The sequence below is a fragment of the Antrostomus carolinensis genome, unplaced genomic scaffold (genome assembly GCF_000700745.2).
Source record: "Antrostomus carolinensis isolate BGI_N321 unplaced genomic scaffold, ASM70074v2 scaffold7816, whole genome shotgun sequence".
NCBI lineage: Eukaryota > Metazoa > Chordata > Aves > Caprimulgiformes > Caprimulgidae > Antrostomus > Antrostomus carolinensis.
Window position 1 is genome coordinate 46,533 of NW_010323874.1, and position 17,199 is coordinate 63,731.

A 17,199-nucleotide genomic window follows, 5' to 3' on the forward strand; every position below is an offset into this window, starting at 1 on the left:
ACACACTCCAGTTCAGCCCTTGCAGCTCTCAGTTTTCTGAATTTGCTGCCTCTTATGGCAGAGTCTGATTTTATCCCTCAGTTTTCTGAGATGCTTAAGAGCCAGTTACTCTTTGGGCTAGGATTTAAGTTTAGTAATTTTACAGCTCAGTGAACTAAGAAGATGTCTCAAGCAATATTCCTTAAGGAGAAAAAGGTTAGAGGTTTATTGTCTAGGCAATGCTTCATAATCTAACAAGGATAAAAGACACCTTGGAAAAGCAGACATTCAAAGCAAAGAGCTAGAAAGATGGAAAAACCAAGCATAAGTTAGACCTCAACAATTTGATCTCTCATTGGAACTTCAGGTGATGGGGTGATGAAAGGCAGTGGGGAGTGTGCAGTGTGGAATCTTGTAATAGTAAAAAACATTAAGGGTGAGCAACAGTTCCGATGATAACTGCAGAGACTGCAAAAGAGATTGAGGATGAAGAAAGAATACAAATCTGGATGTAGCAGATAGGCACTGAGTTTCAATTGGGTTTGATTTTCCTTGCCTCTCAGCCAAAAATAATGCCTGCTGTTGCTGTGCAGAGTTGGAAGAATAGCTGGTTTACTACTTTGAAAATGACTGGGTCTCAGCTGACTGGAAATAGTTCCATTATTCAGCGTAACCTATCGGTGCAGGTTTCTACAAGGAGTGACTTTGGACATGCAACCAAATGGAAAAATGCATATTTTTGATTTAATAGTTCTGCTGCAAAAGGTGGGAAAGCTGCAGCTGTATTTGTTTGCAAAGAATTAGGGTAATTAGTGCTACATTCTGTATGGCTTCTGTGGCTTGTAGTAGAAGTTGGGTTGCCCTCCAGATTCTGCAGAAGAAATGGGCTTTATCTTCTATCTGAAAATAAACCTGAAGTTCTCGAGTCCCTCAGCAGCAGGCTGCTTTTTGGGCTGTATAGTCACCGTTCTTCTAGTGTACGCTTAAAAATGGCCATGTTTATGCACAGCATGGCATCTTTCTGGCTATATGAAATCTATGTTTTAGTGCAATTGCCTAATTACAACCAAATGTGTATTTACCACATACATGGTTTCAATTGCCATGGTTACATCTTAAATTTCTCATTTATGTACCTGTTTCTGGAAATTTTACTTGCACACTGGAGGAAATCCCCATGTGAGCAGCAGGGATTTTCAGGATAGAAGAAATGGGTGCTGCTAGGAAGACGCTACTGAGATGTGTTGGTGTGTAGTTGCCCTCTGCAGATAGAAATGCTAATCAATCCTCTTTCGTTGAAGGTTGTTCTTGTCACCGATGGCTGCTTGGGGATCGGCAGAGGCTCCCTACGGCACTCACTAGCTACTCACAATCAGCGAAGTGAAAGCAACCGGTTTCCACTGCCTTTCCCATTCCCATCCAAGTTGTATGTCATGTGCATGGCAAATCTGGAAGAGGTGATGTCTTTAACACATACCTTCTTCTTTATTGCATTGGATAATTATTGTTCTTCTCTGAACTAATGATCAGGTCAGCACAAAGCATGCTTTGATGTTCTTGTGCTTAGTTTTCAAGTTTAGTTGACGTTCTAGTGCTTAGTGCTTGTTATTTGGTGGAATTTAACTGTAGTATCCTTTTAAAAGTTTATTATTACACTATTATTATCTACAACTATTGCACTATTGTAATAATCTTTGAAAATCATGTTAGTTTCCCCTGGGGAATATGATGCAATTTTTGTTTCTCTGGTTTTGTTATTACCTTTACTGTGTTAATTTCACTGAATACTTTGGGGGCTTTTCTTAAACTACAGTTAAATTATTGAATAAGTGACTTCTATTGCAAAGATGCTCAAGACTTAAAACAACAACAGCTTTATGTACAAATGTGAGTGAGCAAAATTCTAAAGACTCCAAGCCAGCGTTCAAACCAGCTTCCCTTAGTTTTGAAGGAAAGGTGACTGTTTTCTTTCTTGTCAGGTACTTTTGAAAAATCTCAGTACCAGCTTTAAAAATCTTCCCAGTAGTTAGAATTCTGTTGAAGAAAAAACGTTTAAAAAGAAGCCCATATAGATTAAAGTTCCTCAGATTAGGTTTTATTAATAGCATTGCTTTCAATTTGACACCTCTATTCTTCTGTCCATCACAGAAGGATTTTCTACTTAGGCATGCAATAGATATTTTGGCTTCAAGGTCTCTATCAAGGATGATCTTCTTGATTAAGCTGGTGGATTGAAGCATTGTTTACACATCAGAATAACTGGGAAACTCTTTAAAATAAATCTTCTATTACTGATAAGTTTAGGTGCTTTCACAAACATATTTCTAAGAACTTTTCAAAAAGAATTATATCTGCCTTTCCTCCTAAAAATTTTATTATCCTGAAAGAGCTGGAAACATAGATTACCAAGAAAGTGTTATACTAGTTAAGGCATTCCAAAAACTCTTGAAGTCTGAGAGCCTCTGGGATTTTTGGTTGCTTGAACCTGCTTTTGAAGCAGAACCTAACATGATAAAGCAATGTATTGGGAGTTGGACTGGATGATCCTGATGGGTCCTTTCCAACTCGAGGTATGCTGTGATTTAATTTGTTACTAGGCCAAATGCTGCATCTGGTCTAATATAAATGCAACATATGGAGTACATTTCCTGGAAGACCCAAGTGTGTTGGTTTATTCCAAAAAGAGATAACAAAAAAATCATTATAGCATCCAGTCAGATGCTTTTTGCTGTCTTGTCTATATTTGCTGAAAACATACTGGTTAATGAAAAGAGAGTAAAAAGAAAACTTAACAAAAACATTTCACTTTTGGTTTTTTTACAGCTTCAAAGCACAGATTCCTTAGACTGCCTGGAAAGGCTGATAGATTTAAACAACGGGGAAGGGCAGATTTTCACCATTGATGGACCCCTTTGCCTGAAGAATGTACAGTCTATGTTTGGGTTAGTAGACTTGTAGCTAATATGCCTTTGTGAAGGTTTCCAGTTAGTATCTGTAAAAGAAAACAAATTTAACAAGAAATCTGATGATGTGGGGTGTTCTGATAAACCCTTTTTTGCCTGAGTTTATGATCTTGATAACTGTATTTTTTTCTTGACCTTCACTGGTATAAGGTCAATAGTTATTTTAATCATTCTGTAACAAACCATAGCATCTATTTATGATTGGCAGATAGAAGATACTCATTTGCAGAATTACTGTTAGTTTGCTGTCAGTGTAACAACATGCTGCTTTGTTTCATAATTTAGCAATGCTAGAATTATTGAATTAACTGTGGTGAAAAAAAAAAAATTGGGAGAGCTTAGTTAGTGTGCTTTAGACAAACTATTTTAATGTCATTATTGTTTAATGTTTTATTATGTTTTCCTTAATAATACCAACTGATTGTGTTCTAGAAAGCTAATTGACCTGGCTTATACACCATTCCATGCTGTTCTCAAGTGTGGCCATTTAACATCTGATGTGCAAGTATTTCCCAGACCAGAACCTTTCATTATAGATGAGGAAATAGACCCCATCCCTAAAGCAATTAATACAGGTAATTTGCTTTTTACTTAAATGTCTACTTTTTCTACTTTTTCACTACCACCTATTATCCTGTATAGTTACTATTTCATCCACTTTCTCTCTGCAAGGATCAATGGCTGTGTAATTTTTTGGTGTACGTGGCACCAGGGGACAAGAACATCATCCTGTTTCAGCCACATGTACCTGGTAAAAGGGCTGGAGTTGGGTAGAGGCACTTTCAAAGCTCAGGGTGCCACTTTCCAGGGGCAATGACCATGGAGCCCCTGAATTCCTCCATGGCCTTAATCAAATGTTCATTGTTCAGCTGTGAGAAAAATGAATTGAATTGCCTTTGGGACAGGTCCTTTGCTTGGGCTGTCAAGGAGAAGACTCTGCTCCCTAGTTGTAGCTGCAGTACAGGTTGGAAACACATTAAATTTCTAATTGTGCAATGTACATTTGGACCTGTGTCCATAGCTAGAGCACACCATGTATCACCATGCTTCATGTAGGAAGAGTTTGCAAAGCAGGTACTCTCCACCCCTCTGCTACTGTAGAGCTGGTCTAATGCTGGTCCTAAGCCACACACCAAAACCTTCACATGGCTGAGGCACATGAACCTGATAGGATGTTTCTTGCAGCCAAGAAATGGGGAGAAAATCGGACAAGGCTGAGTGTGAAGGACGTAGCTGCCTCATTTACTGCAACTGCCCACAGCTCTGTATGAGGTGGAGCTGCATTTAAACTTCCAGTGGACAGATAAAACTCAAGAGCCACAACTCAGTCTTCCCAGTTCTGGGAACATGCCACGTTGGGACTAACCCTGCCAGAGAGCTGATGGGAATTCCTGCAGTTTTTATGGTGCAGAAGCCAGTAGATCTGGTTTAGTTTAGTTGCACCCTTATACTTAAAGATAACCTTTATTTTCTCTCCTTTTGAATTTAAAATGCCAGTTGGGTTGGGTACAGTGTAAACACCAATGTGCACAGTTCTGTATTTGTCTAGCAGCACAGTTCATGGACAACAGTATGTGTGTGATGGAAATTAAGTTCTCATCTTGAAGTATTAACATATTATGTATGAATGTTTGTATCTTACTGACACCTAGAAACCCCCATCAAGGTTGGGGCTCTGTTGTGCTACCTCTGGTCACTGCTTCAGAACACTTGATGTTGTAAGAAGTTGTAATGTTAAATTGACTCTGAATTAAATTTCAGCTATTTCCAATTCTGACTTAAACCTGTTGTCTCCCTGCAGATCTAGAAATTGTTGGGTTTGTAGATATAGCTGACATTTCTAGCCCTCCTGTCTTATCCAGACACTTGGTACTGCCCATTGCACTTAACAGAGGTGAGCAAGTTTTGTTTCTTTTAGCAAAAACTGCTTTAGACTTTCCTTGTAACGTCTGTTGTGGTTTAGACTACAATAAAAAGTTTTAATGTTTTATCAAAATAACAGATATCTCTAAAGACACGTTTGTGTGGTTACATTAAAATTAAAACCTTGCACACAAGCTCTTTATTTTTTTTGAATACTGTGTTCTTTAGAAAGTGAATAGAGGAAACAGTGTCCTTATAGCTTCATTACTAATAGAGCATGCTAAACTTAAAGCTAAAAATAGTTATGGGCCATGAAATACGTGGTGCAAGATGAATATTTAATGCCTGCATCTAATTGGTTCTTGGAATGATTTGTTGTTGTGAAAAATCTAATCTCAATCACAACTAGATTGCTCAGTTGTACTTGAGCATTAATTGCTGCTCATTGGGGACAAGTGTATCTGTACAAATGACTGGTGCGAGCTTCGAGGATGGTTAAGCATATTACTGACTTGCAGCTACTTGAGTGCATCAGCCTGTGATAAGAAGGAGACTTCTCCTTTCCTTTGTTATGGCCTTGGAGTGGAGCAAAGAGAAAGTGAGATTTCTCTTGGGCAAGAAGAATGAAATAACTGTTTTAAACTGGAAGAGGGGAGATTGAGATTAGATATTAGGAAGAAATTCTTCACTGTGAGGGTGGTCAGACACTGGAACAGGTTGCCCAGAGAAGCTGTGGCTGCTCCTCCCTGGAAGTGTTCAAGGCCAGGTTGGATGAGGCTTTGAGCAACCTGGTCTAGTGGAAGGTGTCCCTGCTGATGGCAGGGGGGTTGGAACTGGATGAGCTTTAAGGTCCCTTCCAACCCAAACCAGTCTGGGATTCTATGAAAGCTCCAGATACGTTTTCATCTCTATATTAACGCTTTTATCCTGCTAGGCCTTTCACCTTAGAAGATACTAACAGTTAAATCACAGCTGTATTCCAGCTACTAAAACATAGTAAGTTTCTCATAATGACCACAAATGGCAAAGGAGTGGATGAGCTGAAATTCAGGATGCTCTTGGTTCAGAAGCAGCCATGTATTCATTGCCAGGCTCTTGATGTTGTTTCATTTCACGCCTAATTTCTTCAAAGCTGAGGTTTTATTTGCAGTTTTTTTGATAACTCTGTTTTGTGAGTAGGATGCAGAGAGATATTTATAGAACATTATAGTGCCACTTTGCCCAGACACTTCATTTAACAGCTGTTTGTTCTACAAAAGTATTAATTGACTTTTGCATGGCAGAGGATACAGGGTGGTGTCATGGAAATAATACCAGTGTGCTTGAATTTATTCTTACATTGTCTCTTTGTCTGCATTCATTCTTCCCCAGAAGGTGATGAGGTGGGACCTGGGATCACAGATGACACCGAAGATGAGAATTCAGCTAATCAGATTGCCGGGAAAATCCCCAACTTCTGTGTTTTATTACATGGCAGCCTGAAAGTGGAAGGCATGGTGGCTGTTGTCCAGTTGGGGTATGGAGCTGGATGTCTGCCTGAAAAATCCCTTAATTTGCTCATTTATGCTTTATTTATAAATAATGCTTATTTATATCTGTATTCTGCACAGCACTCTGCACTGCTAGACAAAGCTGTGGGTTTTTAATTGTGGATATGTTTCTGCCAGTATAAATTGCAAATAGTGAGCTTCCACTCAGTGGGAGGGGGGCGGATTCTTGGCAAAGGAGCGGAAGGTTCTCAGCCTTTGGGATTTGCTCTTTTCAATAGGCCAGAGTGGTATGGAATGCTCTATTCACAAGCTGACAGCAAGAAGAAATCAAACCTGATGATGTCGCTTTTTGAACCTGGTCCTGAGCCCCTTCCATGGCTCGGGAAGATGGCACAGCTTGGACCTATTTCAGGTACTGGTCGTGCTTGTTTGAGTAACTCTTACACATTCAGTGTTTTCTCATGTGAATGACCTTGCCAAGTCTTAGTTGTTAAGTTATTTTTATTTTCTTTTCCCCTTTCCAGATGCAAAAGAAAATCCTTATGGAGAGGATGACAATAAGAGCCCTTTCCCCTTGCAGCCCAAGAACAAGCGCAGTTACGCACAGAACGTTACCGTGTGGATTAAACCAAGCGGCCTCCAGGTAGTGAGTGATACAGGGTTTGGATTTGATGCTTTACTTTGATCAGCAGTAGCCATCTTACCAGCAAAGTGGAGTCTGTGTGTGCCTTGTCCATTTAATGTAATTGCTTTATTGCTTTTCTTTCATTTTTATAAACACTGCCTCTTTAAAATGTCATGATTCAAATGCAATCAGAAAGCATAGCTTGTTTAATGGAAGCTGTGTCTCCAGTGTAGCATCTGGCTTAGTTTATTTGATTTAGTATAATTACCGTTTATGTTTCAGCCTTTGTGAGCTGCAGTCTTGTCAATGGTCAGGATAATTTAACAATAAATAGTTGAGGATTTTTTTTCTGCAGCTTCCCCAGCAGTTGCCAAGTTTTTTTAATTTTTTCTTTTCTTTTCTTTTCTACAGACAGATGTACAGAAGATCTTGAGAAATGCAAGGAAACTCCCTGAAAAAACTCAAACCTTCTATAAGGTGAGTAACATTTCAGGCCAGCCCAAGTTTGATCATACACATACTGTCTATGTCCATGGGATATTCTGAGCAGGCTGGTAGGGCTCTGCAAAACCTACATCATTCTGTAAAGGAGACATCTTGGGTCCATTTTACAGACTAGTTAAAGTGAGACAAGGGGCTCTGGTTTCCCTGCCACCACATTCTCTGGCAGGCTGACGTAGATGTGTCATGTTTACAGGTGCTCCTTGTGATCCCTGCTGCTTCCATGGTGAACTTGGCAGATTTTATGCTGTTACCCAGGCAGAAGGAAACTGAGGGATCAGAGAACAGGAACACGTCATTCTGAGTCTGAAAATGGCTCCTACATTATTTTTTTTAACAACTGAAGCAAATAAAGCCAAAATTCCAGGCACATTTGGCCATATTGTAATAATCCATAACCTAGACTGTAGCTGGCAGTAATTGCTGTTCCTCTTGTAAGCTTAGTGCTGAAGCAGTTTTTTATTGTAGCCTCCAGAGACTTCAAGAATGAATACCCTGCCTAAATGCACATAAGCATTTGTCACTTTATAGTGAAGAAAAATTTATATATATATATATACATTTTGCTAGATGCTGTGGGTAAAGGCAGTAGTCAGTGAAGCCCATGTTGGGGGCCACCCCCAGCTGGGACACAGACAAAACAGGCAGGTACGATAGCTGAATGCACAAAAGGGAAGAGTGGAGACTTCTTCCTATAGGAAGGGATCAAGGGAAAGCCAACTGTTTAGTTATGCCATTGTCATCTTCAGCTGTGAAGCATTTTTTACCTCATGAGCAGCTGGGCAGTTTCCAGCAGCTGTACCGATCCTTTAGGTTATTTTAAGTGAATAAGCTTGCCTTTAAAAAAAAAAAAAAAAGGAAGTTAGAAACCCATGTTTTATGTAAAGGTTTGCAGTGGCTTTAACAGCAGTTTTCCTTCTTTGCAGGAACTTAACCGTTTACGAAAGGCAGCTCTGGCCTTTGGCTTTTTGGACCTGTTGAAAGGCGTGGCAGACATGCTGGAGCGGGAGTGCACCCTGCTGCCTGACACAGCTCATCCTGATGCCGCCTTTCAGCTCACACATGCTGCTCAGCAGCTTAAAGTGGCAAGTACTGGAGCATCAGAATATGCTGCCTATGATCATAACATTGCTCCACTGCAGACAGACTTTTCCAGTAGCAGCACTGAAAGAATGTGAAGTCTCTGTTTTGGGAACCTCTGTAGATTTAAGACTCGAGTGGTTCAAATTTTCTCATCCTGTTTCCTTTCTAGGGCCTGTTTAATTACTGTTTGGAGAACTTCCTATCAAAATGGGGTCCCTTACCTGCATCAGTGCTCTCTAAATAAATGTAGCTAGTTTGTGTTGGCTTTAGTCAGACCTGGAAACTGTGGAAAAATGTCCCAAAGTCAATTTTATCGTGTTGGATGCTGAGTGGAAGTTATTCAGTATGTGTGAGGAGAGAAAGAAAATGTCATCAGAGGCAGCAGACTGCTCAAAATGTGGTTACTACATCACTGAACTCACTGGTACAAGCATCCTAATAAAAGGCAGCTACTTTATACACAGACTTGATCAGTCCAAAGAGAACATGTGTGAGAATCACTGTGCAAGATCAGATACACAGCTAATTTCAGGGTGTTGTCATTCATTTTACTCCCAACTTGAAAGCCAGTCTGTAATGCCGTAATGAGAGTTATCACTTGCACTCCTTGTGCCTGTCAGAGTAACTTAATCATGAGACAAGTTTTTTATTTGTGTAATATTAATAAAGAGTAATTCTTCATGAAAATTTAAGTTAGATTTGTTCCATTTTCATAGCAACTAGGCTGTGTGGCCTAAAACACTGACCTGGTGAAGGCTCGTTTATCACGAGTTAAATAATAAATTATACAACTTCCCACATTCAGGGAAACAACAACCAACCAAACTAAAGCAAAATTTGGTTGTAAATCTTTATTGATAGAAACACATTCTTTCTGGAGGACTAAAATTCAGTAGTGTAAGATCCATGACAGCTTGCACTAGGTACCACAATTTCACCGAGAAATACCATGTAGGAATACATACGGATTTCATAACAGAAGTTTAAATGCCCAGTGGAGAAATTAAAGTATGGAAGTGATCCTTGCTGTTCCATTGCTCAGTTAATTCAATCCTTTCACATATTTCAAACATAGGTACAGTGTGTGCTATAGTGAAATATTAAGTGTGTAAATAATGCTCAACTCTTCTCTGAGTAAAGTAAGCCATGCTCTCCTTGGAGTAGGAGCCTCAAGTATCGTCCAAGAGAAGTTGCATCATTCCTCTTGTTGACAAAACGTGTTTGTGAAATGCAGTGTGGAGCTTTGTACGAGTTCTGTGCTAAAATCTCCTGATAACACTATTTCCTTTCCTTGACAGCAGCAATCACTGGGTCCATATCACAAACAGGAAGCTGTTTGTTACCTTTAAAATAGAAAATAAATTTTCTGGAGGATTTGTATTGTTTTACAGTAGAAAAAGATAAGCTAGTAACGTGGCACTAAGCTAATCTCAGCTTCAGTGCCTGTTCTGGATTGCTGGCATTGCTCTGCATTGCCCCAGGAGCAGGGGCAGTTTTTGTGAAGCAACCTGTTCATAGCCACAATAGAGAAAACTTTTGTGAATTTTTTCTAAACTGGATTCCAGAGGGATCTGGAATTAACTACAGGAGGCTAGGTGTGAGGAAGGGCGTGTTGAATGTACATCAGTTGAAACAAAGGTTTTCAGGTGCGAGATGACCTGGAACGTGGGGGGAGCTTCTCTTTTGTTGTTGTTGTTGCTGTTGTTTCAAGCAAGCACAGAGGAAAGAGTCTCATCAAACCCTAGGTGGGATCTCCCCTACTGAGATTTGATACATGCTATCAAAATAATACCAAAATATTTGACCCACTACTCCATCCCACCAGGGGCCAGCCAACAAAACATATACATCAAGTTTAAGTAGGAAAGCAATCTTCACTGCCTTTCCAAAGACTGTAACTAACTATAGGAGCTACAGCCCTGCCAGGAACAATCAGAGGAGCCTGGTCTCCCATAACAGTTCCACATTTTCCCTGTGCATGGGTGGGATGGAGTTCTGCTGGGGTTTGTTCACATGCTAGGAGAAAGCTGGTACCTATGTTCCTTATTTTGTTAAGTTTCAGTGCCTGCATTACCAATCAGGAAAACATTTCTGACCAAATCACAGAGTGGCAGCTTCCCTTCCATAATACAGGAATGCTACGATATTCTCTTAAGGCTAAACTAGAAACAGACTTAAGTTGGTAGCATTTCAATCAACACTAACTATTTCCAGTTTTAATTCTGCAGCAGCAGTGTGCCACAGAGGAAAGGGGAGAGGGTGTGCTGAGCAAGTTTACCCCCAGTGTTAATGAACACCCACACACAGCAGTCTCAGGCTGCGCTCCTCCTGCCATCAAGATGCACCCCAGGAACAGCATGGGCCAGCTTGTAGCATATCCCCGACATCAGAAGCCCTATCTGCATGCAATATTGAAAGAGCAAATATCCAATTAAGAGATAAACGCTATTTCTATTTAGTGCTGCTCCACTGTTTAGAAGCATATTATATGCAGATCACAGGATTTCTTTGTAAGACAGTAGCTGACAGGATACAAGTTTCAGTGTTACTGGTCAATGGTAAATGCCATGCATACGTGACTGAAAAATACAGTATATGGGAATGTGACTTGAATTCACTATGAAATCATGAGAACTAGCATGATCATTTCATTTTACAAAATCCTTTACATTACAGTGGGTAAAACCGTAAGAATTAGAGGCTTATCTTGTCACTGAGATAAGTTAGATACGAAAGCATTGCAGTCCTCCTTTACTTCATCTTTCTCTTCTTTGGTCCAAGGTGCTGTTTCCTTTGCTTGTAGAGATGACGGAAGTTAACAAATACCCCTGAAAAAGAAGGAAGTGTTTAGGTAGGACAATATTGTATCTTTTTAATGCTAGATGGCTGTATCAAATTTACAAACAAACAAACAAAAAGCAATCCTTTAAGGGTGTGTATAGCACTGAAAGATAATGCAAGTTTTTCCTTGCTGGGTGAGGCACAGGCTGTTTGGTACAGGGCTGCTCAGAAGGTTGGTTTGTCACTTTTAAGAAGTTGCAACACTGGCTGTGTAGAGCTGGGAAAGGATCAAACAGGGATTTCAGAGTGAAACTTGATTAAAGGTTTTCATTAAGCCATGTCTGTGAAAGGGAAAAATCTAGTGAAAGTTCAGTTTAAAATTCTAGGTTAGATTTTACTGAGTTGTGGATACCAGAACATACTGGATGTGCATTCTACATCAACTTATATTTTAAAATGTAACACCAGAAACCAAGTACGCCCCAAACACCATTCTTCTTTAAATGTACTACTATTTAAAGAGCTTTCTATATTGTATCCTGGAAAAACATGACTTCATGTTGCATTAGTGATTATAGTGCAGTTTAGTTACATATTGCTTTAATTTGAAGTTACATTTAGATTTCTACCAAATCATTCTAAAGCTCAAATACCACATAAAAGGTGAAAGTAAGTATCCTGAAGTTATAAATATATGTGAAATTAGTATTAAGCCAAGTGATCAGTAGATAATGGTAACCAGTTACCAACCTCTCGTTCCCGAGGGGCTAACCAGTGCTAATTGTTAGTTAAATGTTGCTTTAATTTGAAGTTACATTTAGATTTCTACCAAATCATTCTAAAGCTCAAATACCACATAAAAGGTGAAAGTAAGTATCCTGAAGTTATAAATATATGTGAAATTACTTTTAAGCCAAGTGATCAGTAGACAATGTTAACCTGTTACCAAGGTCTCTTTCCCGAGGGGCTAACCAGTGCTAATTGTAGGTGTGTTCCCCTCCATCTCTCACAAATTTACATCAACAAGCAAGAGGGATAATGCTTAACCTCAACCAATTTTGTGTTGCCAAGATCACAAAGATGCAGAAATTTAATTTTTTTTTAAAATATATACATATTCAGAGGAAAATGGCCTTTTTATATCAATAGTGAGAAATATAATTATCTTACCTAAAAACAAGGCTATAAGGTATATTTGAAGCAAAAATGAAAACTGGATTGTGACATTCAGTGGATTTGGCAATCCCAGACTAAATTTCCCTGTTTCACTGAAGATTGGAATGGATTGAACGATACAAACAGCTGAAAGCAGAACACCATCGTTATCAAAACACAGATCAAATACACAATTACCCAGCCCACACCAACTTCTTCAGGATATTCCCTTCTTATTTGCTAGCTCTCATTAATTACACCAATTTTAAAGCTGTTTTTTTTTTAAAAAAAAATAAAATATGCAGTGTGATGGAAAGCAGGCTCAGGCAGCATAGCATGTTAGCTATAAAAATGAACTTGCCTGGTGAGACACTGTTCTCATATACAACTGTGGCCTGCAGAGCCTGTGCCAGCTGTATTTACCGTGCAGAAATATGCACAGCAATGAAACAGGCTTCGTCTTTCTTCTGCTTGGAGTTGGGCAATGCCCAAGCCTACTCCTGGCTCACAGAAACAGGTCCTGACAGGTATGATCACATCATGTTTCTTACAGCTAGAAGCTGAGCGGTGATATGCTGCTTAAATAAATACAATTTAAAAATAATCCAGACCTGTTAAAACATGAAGAGGTCACTGTAAAGCCCCCCACTCTAGAGGGGTTACGGCAAGAAGACTTGAGGCTTGCTTCTTCCACAGAGCAGTCCCTCTCAAAGCAGAAAGGGAGCAGAGCTCTATCTGGGAAGCACCATGCCTGTCTCAGAACAGGCTGTGCTGCTTTCAGAGGAAGAATCAGCCCCTGCCTGTCCTGTGCAATGATTTGCAAGATCTGTGAGCTGGTGTGAACCCGAGTGAGGCTGACCAAGTCAGGTCTAGCAGACAAAAGCACAGACACTGCGGTGAGCGGTGTCATCCCGTGCCGCTTGCATAGACTGCAGCGTGCTCTTGGTCACTTTGTTCAGGTAACCTCTTATTGCCTTTCCTTTCCTCTCCAGTGCCCCAAATTAAGACTTCTTTTCACATCAAATTGAAAAAAAATTATATTTGATTCAGTAAGAAAGACAAAAATGCTTACATTTGGTTCAGCTCAATATCTGTTGCTCTATTATATTATTTTTAAGTCCTCCAGCCAAAAAAAACCCCATTTTGAGTTATCTGCCCAGCCTTGAATTCATTATTTATTAAACTGCTTTTTTTTTTTTGGACATACCTTCTGCCAAGGCTCCTAAGGGGTAGAGAGGGATCCAGGTAGTGTAACGGAGCCAGGTGAGGGGTTTCCATTCAATACCGATGCATGAAAGCATGTAATATGGATACCTAAAGCCAATGCAGCATGAGAAGAAACAGACACTGTTTAAAATGGAAGCTGCTACTAGAATCAAGTCTTGCATATATATATATGCTGTATAGTCAACGTAATTCCCAAATGACACAAGAATACTCAAAAATTGTTCCACTGGATGATGATGGGCACGCTCTGATTTGGCAGTTTACAGAACTAACGGTATTATTCTGACTGTACAGGTGAATGTCACTGCCTGGCTTCACTAATAATTTCTCTTTTGAAAGAGAAACAGAGGATAGTGCAGCTCACAACAATGGAAATTCAAAGCAACAGGTTTCTCTAGGTTCAGGGCATTATTATTTTCAGACTCCAGCCTTGTCCCAGCTTTTGGCAGGTAGAGCAACCTAGGAAGACTGTGATAGTCCGTGTCTAAAGGAGATTTTACTCTCTGGGGCCAATTAGAGAGCATTAGAGCCACTCTTCCAAAAAAGTACAAGGATCAAAATCTTTAAAAGAGTTCTTGGCAACAACCACATTGTTCTGTACACACCTGCTAGAGGAAAAATCCCACAAACCTGAACAGCTCAATGATACTCCAGAAATAAAATATGAAGAACACCACAGGTTTGCTCTGCATTTCCTCTAAGCTTCCAAGGACAACAAACAAAATAAAGTTTCTTCCAAATATCTGTTTAAGAAAAACAAATTAAGGAACAATCACACTCTTCATCAAAAGAAAGAGCAGGTCCTTGCTGTCAGAAACACGCAGGACTCTCCACACCTGGAACACGCGCTGAGCACGTAACTAACTCTGCAGCTGAGCTGTGACCTGCTGCTTCTGAGTAGGTATTGCGCTCTGTATTCAGGTGCAATCCAAGGGACCGAGTCTTAAATCATCTGTCCTCATTTTTACACACAACAACCAGAACCAGGATAAAAAGGGCACTGGCACCAAAGCAAAATCATGTACTTTTCATCAGCTGCTTCTTGCTTTTCCTGTCCTGAACCATCTTACCTAGGCGATGGAAGAAGACAGTCTGCCACAGCTACGACTGGGAAGCGAGGATTCCTGCCTCTTGAATAATACCTTCTCTAGTCCAGTGCCAGTGAGGTTGTGTCATTTATTTTAGGAGAGTCTCAACACTTGTGTAAAATAGAGATTGACTTAAACCATGGGAAGAGCAAGGAGAAGAATCTTAAAATATTACCTGCACTACAGCAGGTATCAGCGGTGATCTGACTAGTCCTATGAGTGAATTCACGATCTCCATTAATGCCAGGGTCTGACAGAAATACATCATGTCAGCAATAGTGTGAAACGTATCGTAGAAGGAATCTGTAAGACATGGGGAACCATTTTAGAGAACAAATGAATCTCCACGTGCAGGAAGCTGGCGCAGCAACATCGCTTTTGAGAACAGGATTCGGGTTGTATTTGAAAAAAAACCATTATGTATAATTATGTAACTTCTTTATAAGCCTTATCTTGAAGTCACAGCAGTTAGAAACAGAAACACTGCTCAAGTGCTTTTTTTCCATAAACAGAAGGATCAAGAGCTAGTTCAGTAATTACTTCACAAAAAAACGCGATAGCGCTGTACCCCGATAGAATGAATTGTTCTTGCTCCAAAACCAAAACATCCTGCCCAGCTCATTTTCAAAAATATTAACATTTCAGTGAGCAAGACATTTTGCTCTCATTGGTTTCTTCAGATGTAATCTTGGCAGAGTGCAAGTATCATTCATCAGAACATGCAGTTGTGATTTACAAGAGGACAGCATTTTCCTATCCTTGACATCGATGGCTTTTGAGAGGCTTTTGTTTCCTAAATATGTCTTCCTTTAGATTTCATTATTTAGAAAGTATTAAAAACATTTAAAAACCCCAAAATGTAAATAACATAGTGCTTGTTACTTGCCTTTTCCTAAGATGAAGAGTCGTACTGTCATGTTCACAAAAATCCAAGAGAATCCCAAAAACTGTACAAGATTATACATGATTAAGTATCCCTTCTTCAGGTGTTTGAAAGCTGAAATCAATAATAAACACGTCAGGTGAGCAGAGTACAACGGGAACACTTCTGCAAAGAGCACAGCTGCAAACCAGGCTTTCTGAGAATAAAGCTTACAAGAAAAAGGGAAGATAGTGATTGCCAGAAAAGGGTTGCTGTGTGCCCTGGGGGTTCTGCCTGCTTTTGCCATCATCTGCTAGAACTCAATTCTTCCTACTCAGACTTTTTTTTTTTAAATTCCTTGGAAACTGCAGTCCATTTTCATTAAATTTCTAAACAGCTCACAGTACAAAGATCCTCCTCCAAGATGCACCAAGACAGTCAAAGCTGCTCCCTAAGAGTTGAAGTGCACATACAGGAGTGACAGAAGCTTTTTAAACCTTACACACCAAAAAGGTACAGTTACTTACGGTCTTTTGGGACTCTGGATTCTATTTTCATTTTGTTAATCTTTTCTTCTTCCTTAAGATGAAAGATAAGGTTTTAAAGACTGTTACTGTGATTAGCAAATGATTTGTTAATTTTACCTACTGTAAAGCTAGTGGGTTTAAAACACAGCTAAGCAGCCAGTTGCTAGAGGGTTTACATTGTCACCTGCATAAAACGGCACATCCATCATCCAGAAATTATGCTAGAGGGTGTTAACTAGTTCTCCTGCCTTCCCTATGTATTTTATTCTAGTAATTAGATGCTTTTGCTGAAAAAGCCTGCTGTTGTCTGTGTTATCTCTTGGTTACTAATGTTTCTTAGAGCTGCTCCTTAAAATATTTCATGACCCACCAGCGACCTGAAGGGAATTATGAGCATCCAGCCCAGGCTCTCTGCCTGCCCTTCACCACTTGCCCTCGGGCTCCTGGCATCGCAGTGGCCCTTTCTCCTCCGCACTAAGAGAAGGAGAAGAAACAGGGCAGCATTTGTTGTAAAACAGATGTGTGGAAATGGGGTCTGTTCAAGTCTTTTCCAAGATGGTTTTGCACCTTGGTGCTGCAGTAAGCTGATGGTGGGAATGCAGCATCAGGGTTAGCCCAGTGGCTCAGGAAAGCCTTAGAAATCCCTGTTTTCCAGACAAGCAATGCCCAGGACCGGTGTCTCTGGGCTCTGTATGGCACATTGATGTGATCTCCATATGGATGAGGACACAGGGCTGCAAGCCTTTGGCTGCAGATCCTGGCCAGTGCACAGCCACCAGTTGAGGTTCGTGCTGCTGCTCTTTCTAACCAGAAGTGTGCCTATTTCTGAATTCCTGCTTACAATTTGCGCCTTTTAACTGATTCTACATGGGATCTGTATGAAATAGCAGTAACAGAGAGCATGCCAGACAGCTCCAGTAAATGAAGAACGCAAGTTCATGTGCAGGGGAACAGCTGCACCCTTGCTTTGTAGCTGGCAGGACAAACCACACGTGCCCGCAGGACTGACCTTCTCCTTCAGTTCCATCTCAGCGTCCGATTCATCTAACCAGCGG

At 40.1% G+C, this 17,199-nt stretch overlaps 2 protein-coding genes across 2 annotated transcripts in view; one reads left to right on the forward strand and one right to left on the reverse strand.

Annotated features, from left to right (window-relative positions):
* The window catches only part of INTS14 (integrator complex subunit 14), an 11,095-nt gene extending 2,203 nt beyond the window's left edge, over window positions 1-8,892 (forward strand). Inside the window, exons 3-11 of the mRNA XM_010170719.2 lie at window positions 1,248-1,436; window positions 2,803-2,921; window positions 3,375-3,517; window positions 4,744-4,836; window positions 6,177-6,321; window positions 6,574-6,707; window positions 6,820-6,938; window positions 7,332-7,397; window positions 8,348-8,892. Of these exons, the coding sequence (XP_010169021.1) occupies window positions 1,248-1,436; window positions 2,803-2,921; window positions 3,375-3,517; window positions 4,744-4,836; window positions 6,177-6,321; window positions 6,574-6,707; window positions 6,820-6,938; window positions 7,332-7,397; window positions 8,348-8,599 (1,260 nt within the window). The 3' untranslated portion in view covers window positions 8,600-8,892. The remainder of the gene's footprint in view (window positions 1-1,247; window positions 1,437-2,802; window positions 2,922-3,374; window positions 3,518-4,743; window positions 4,837-6,176; window positions 6,322-6,573; window positions 6,708-6,819; window positions 6,939-7,331; window positions 7,398-8,347) is intronic.
* Window positions 8,893-10,766: 1,874 nt separating this feature from the next.
* Window positions 10,767-17,199, reverse strand: part of HACD3 (3-hydroxyacyl-CoA dehydratase 3) — an 8,983-nt gene continuing 2,550 nt past the window's right edge. Inside the window, 8 exon segments of the mRNA XM_010170720.1 lie at window positions 10,767-11,332; window positions 12,456-12,587; window positions 13,648-13,754; window positions 14,298-14,410; window positions 14,931-15,058; window positions 15,642-15,752; window positions 16,145-16,196; window positions 17,154-17,199. The exon segment at window positions 17,154-17,199 is cut by the window's right edge and continues 24 nt beyond it. Of these exon segments, the coding sequence (XP_010169022.1) occupies window positions 11,256-11,332; window positions 12,456-12,587; window positions 13,648-13,754; window positions 14,298-14,410; window positions 14,931-15,058; window positions 15,642-15,752; window positions 16,145-16,196; window positions 17,154-17,199 (766 nt within the window). The 3' untranslated portion in view covers window positions 10,767-11,255.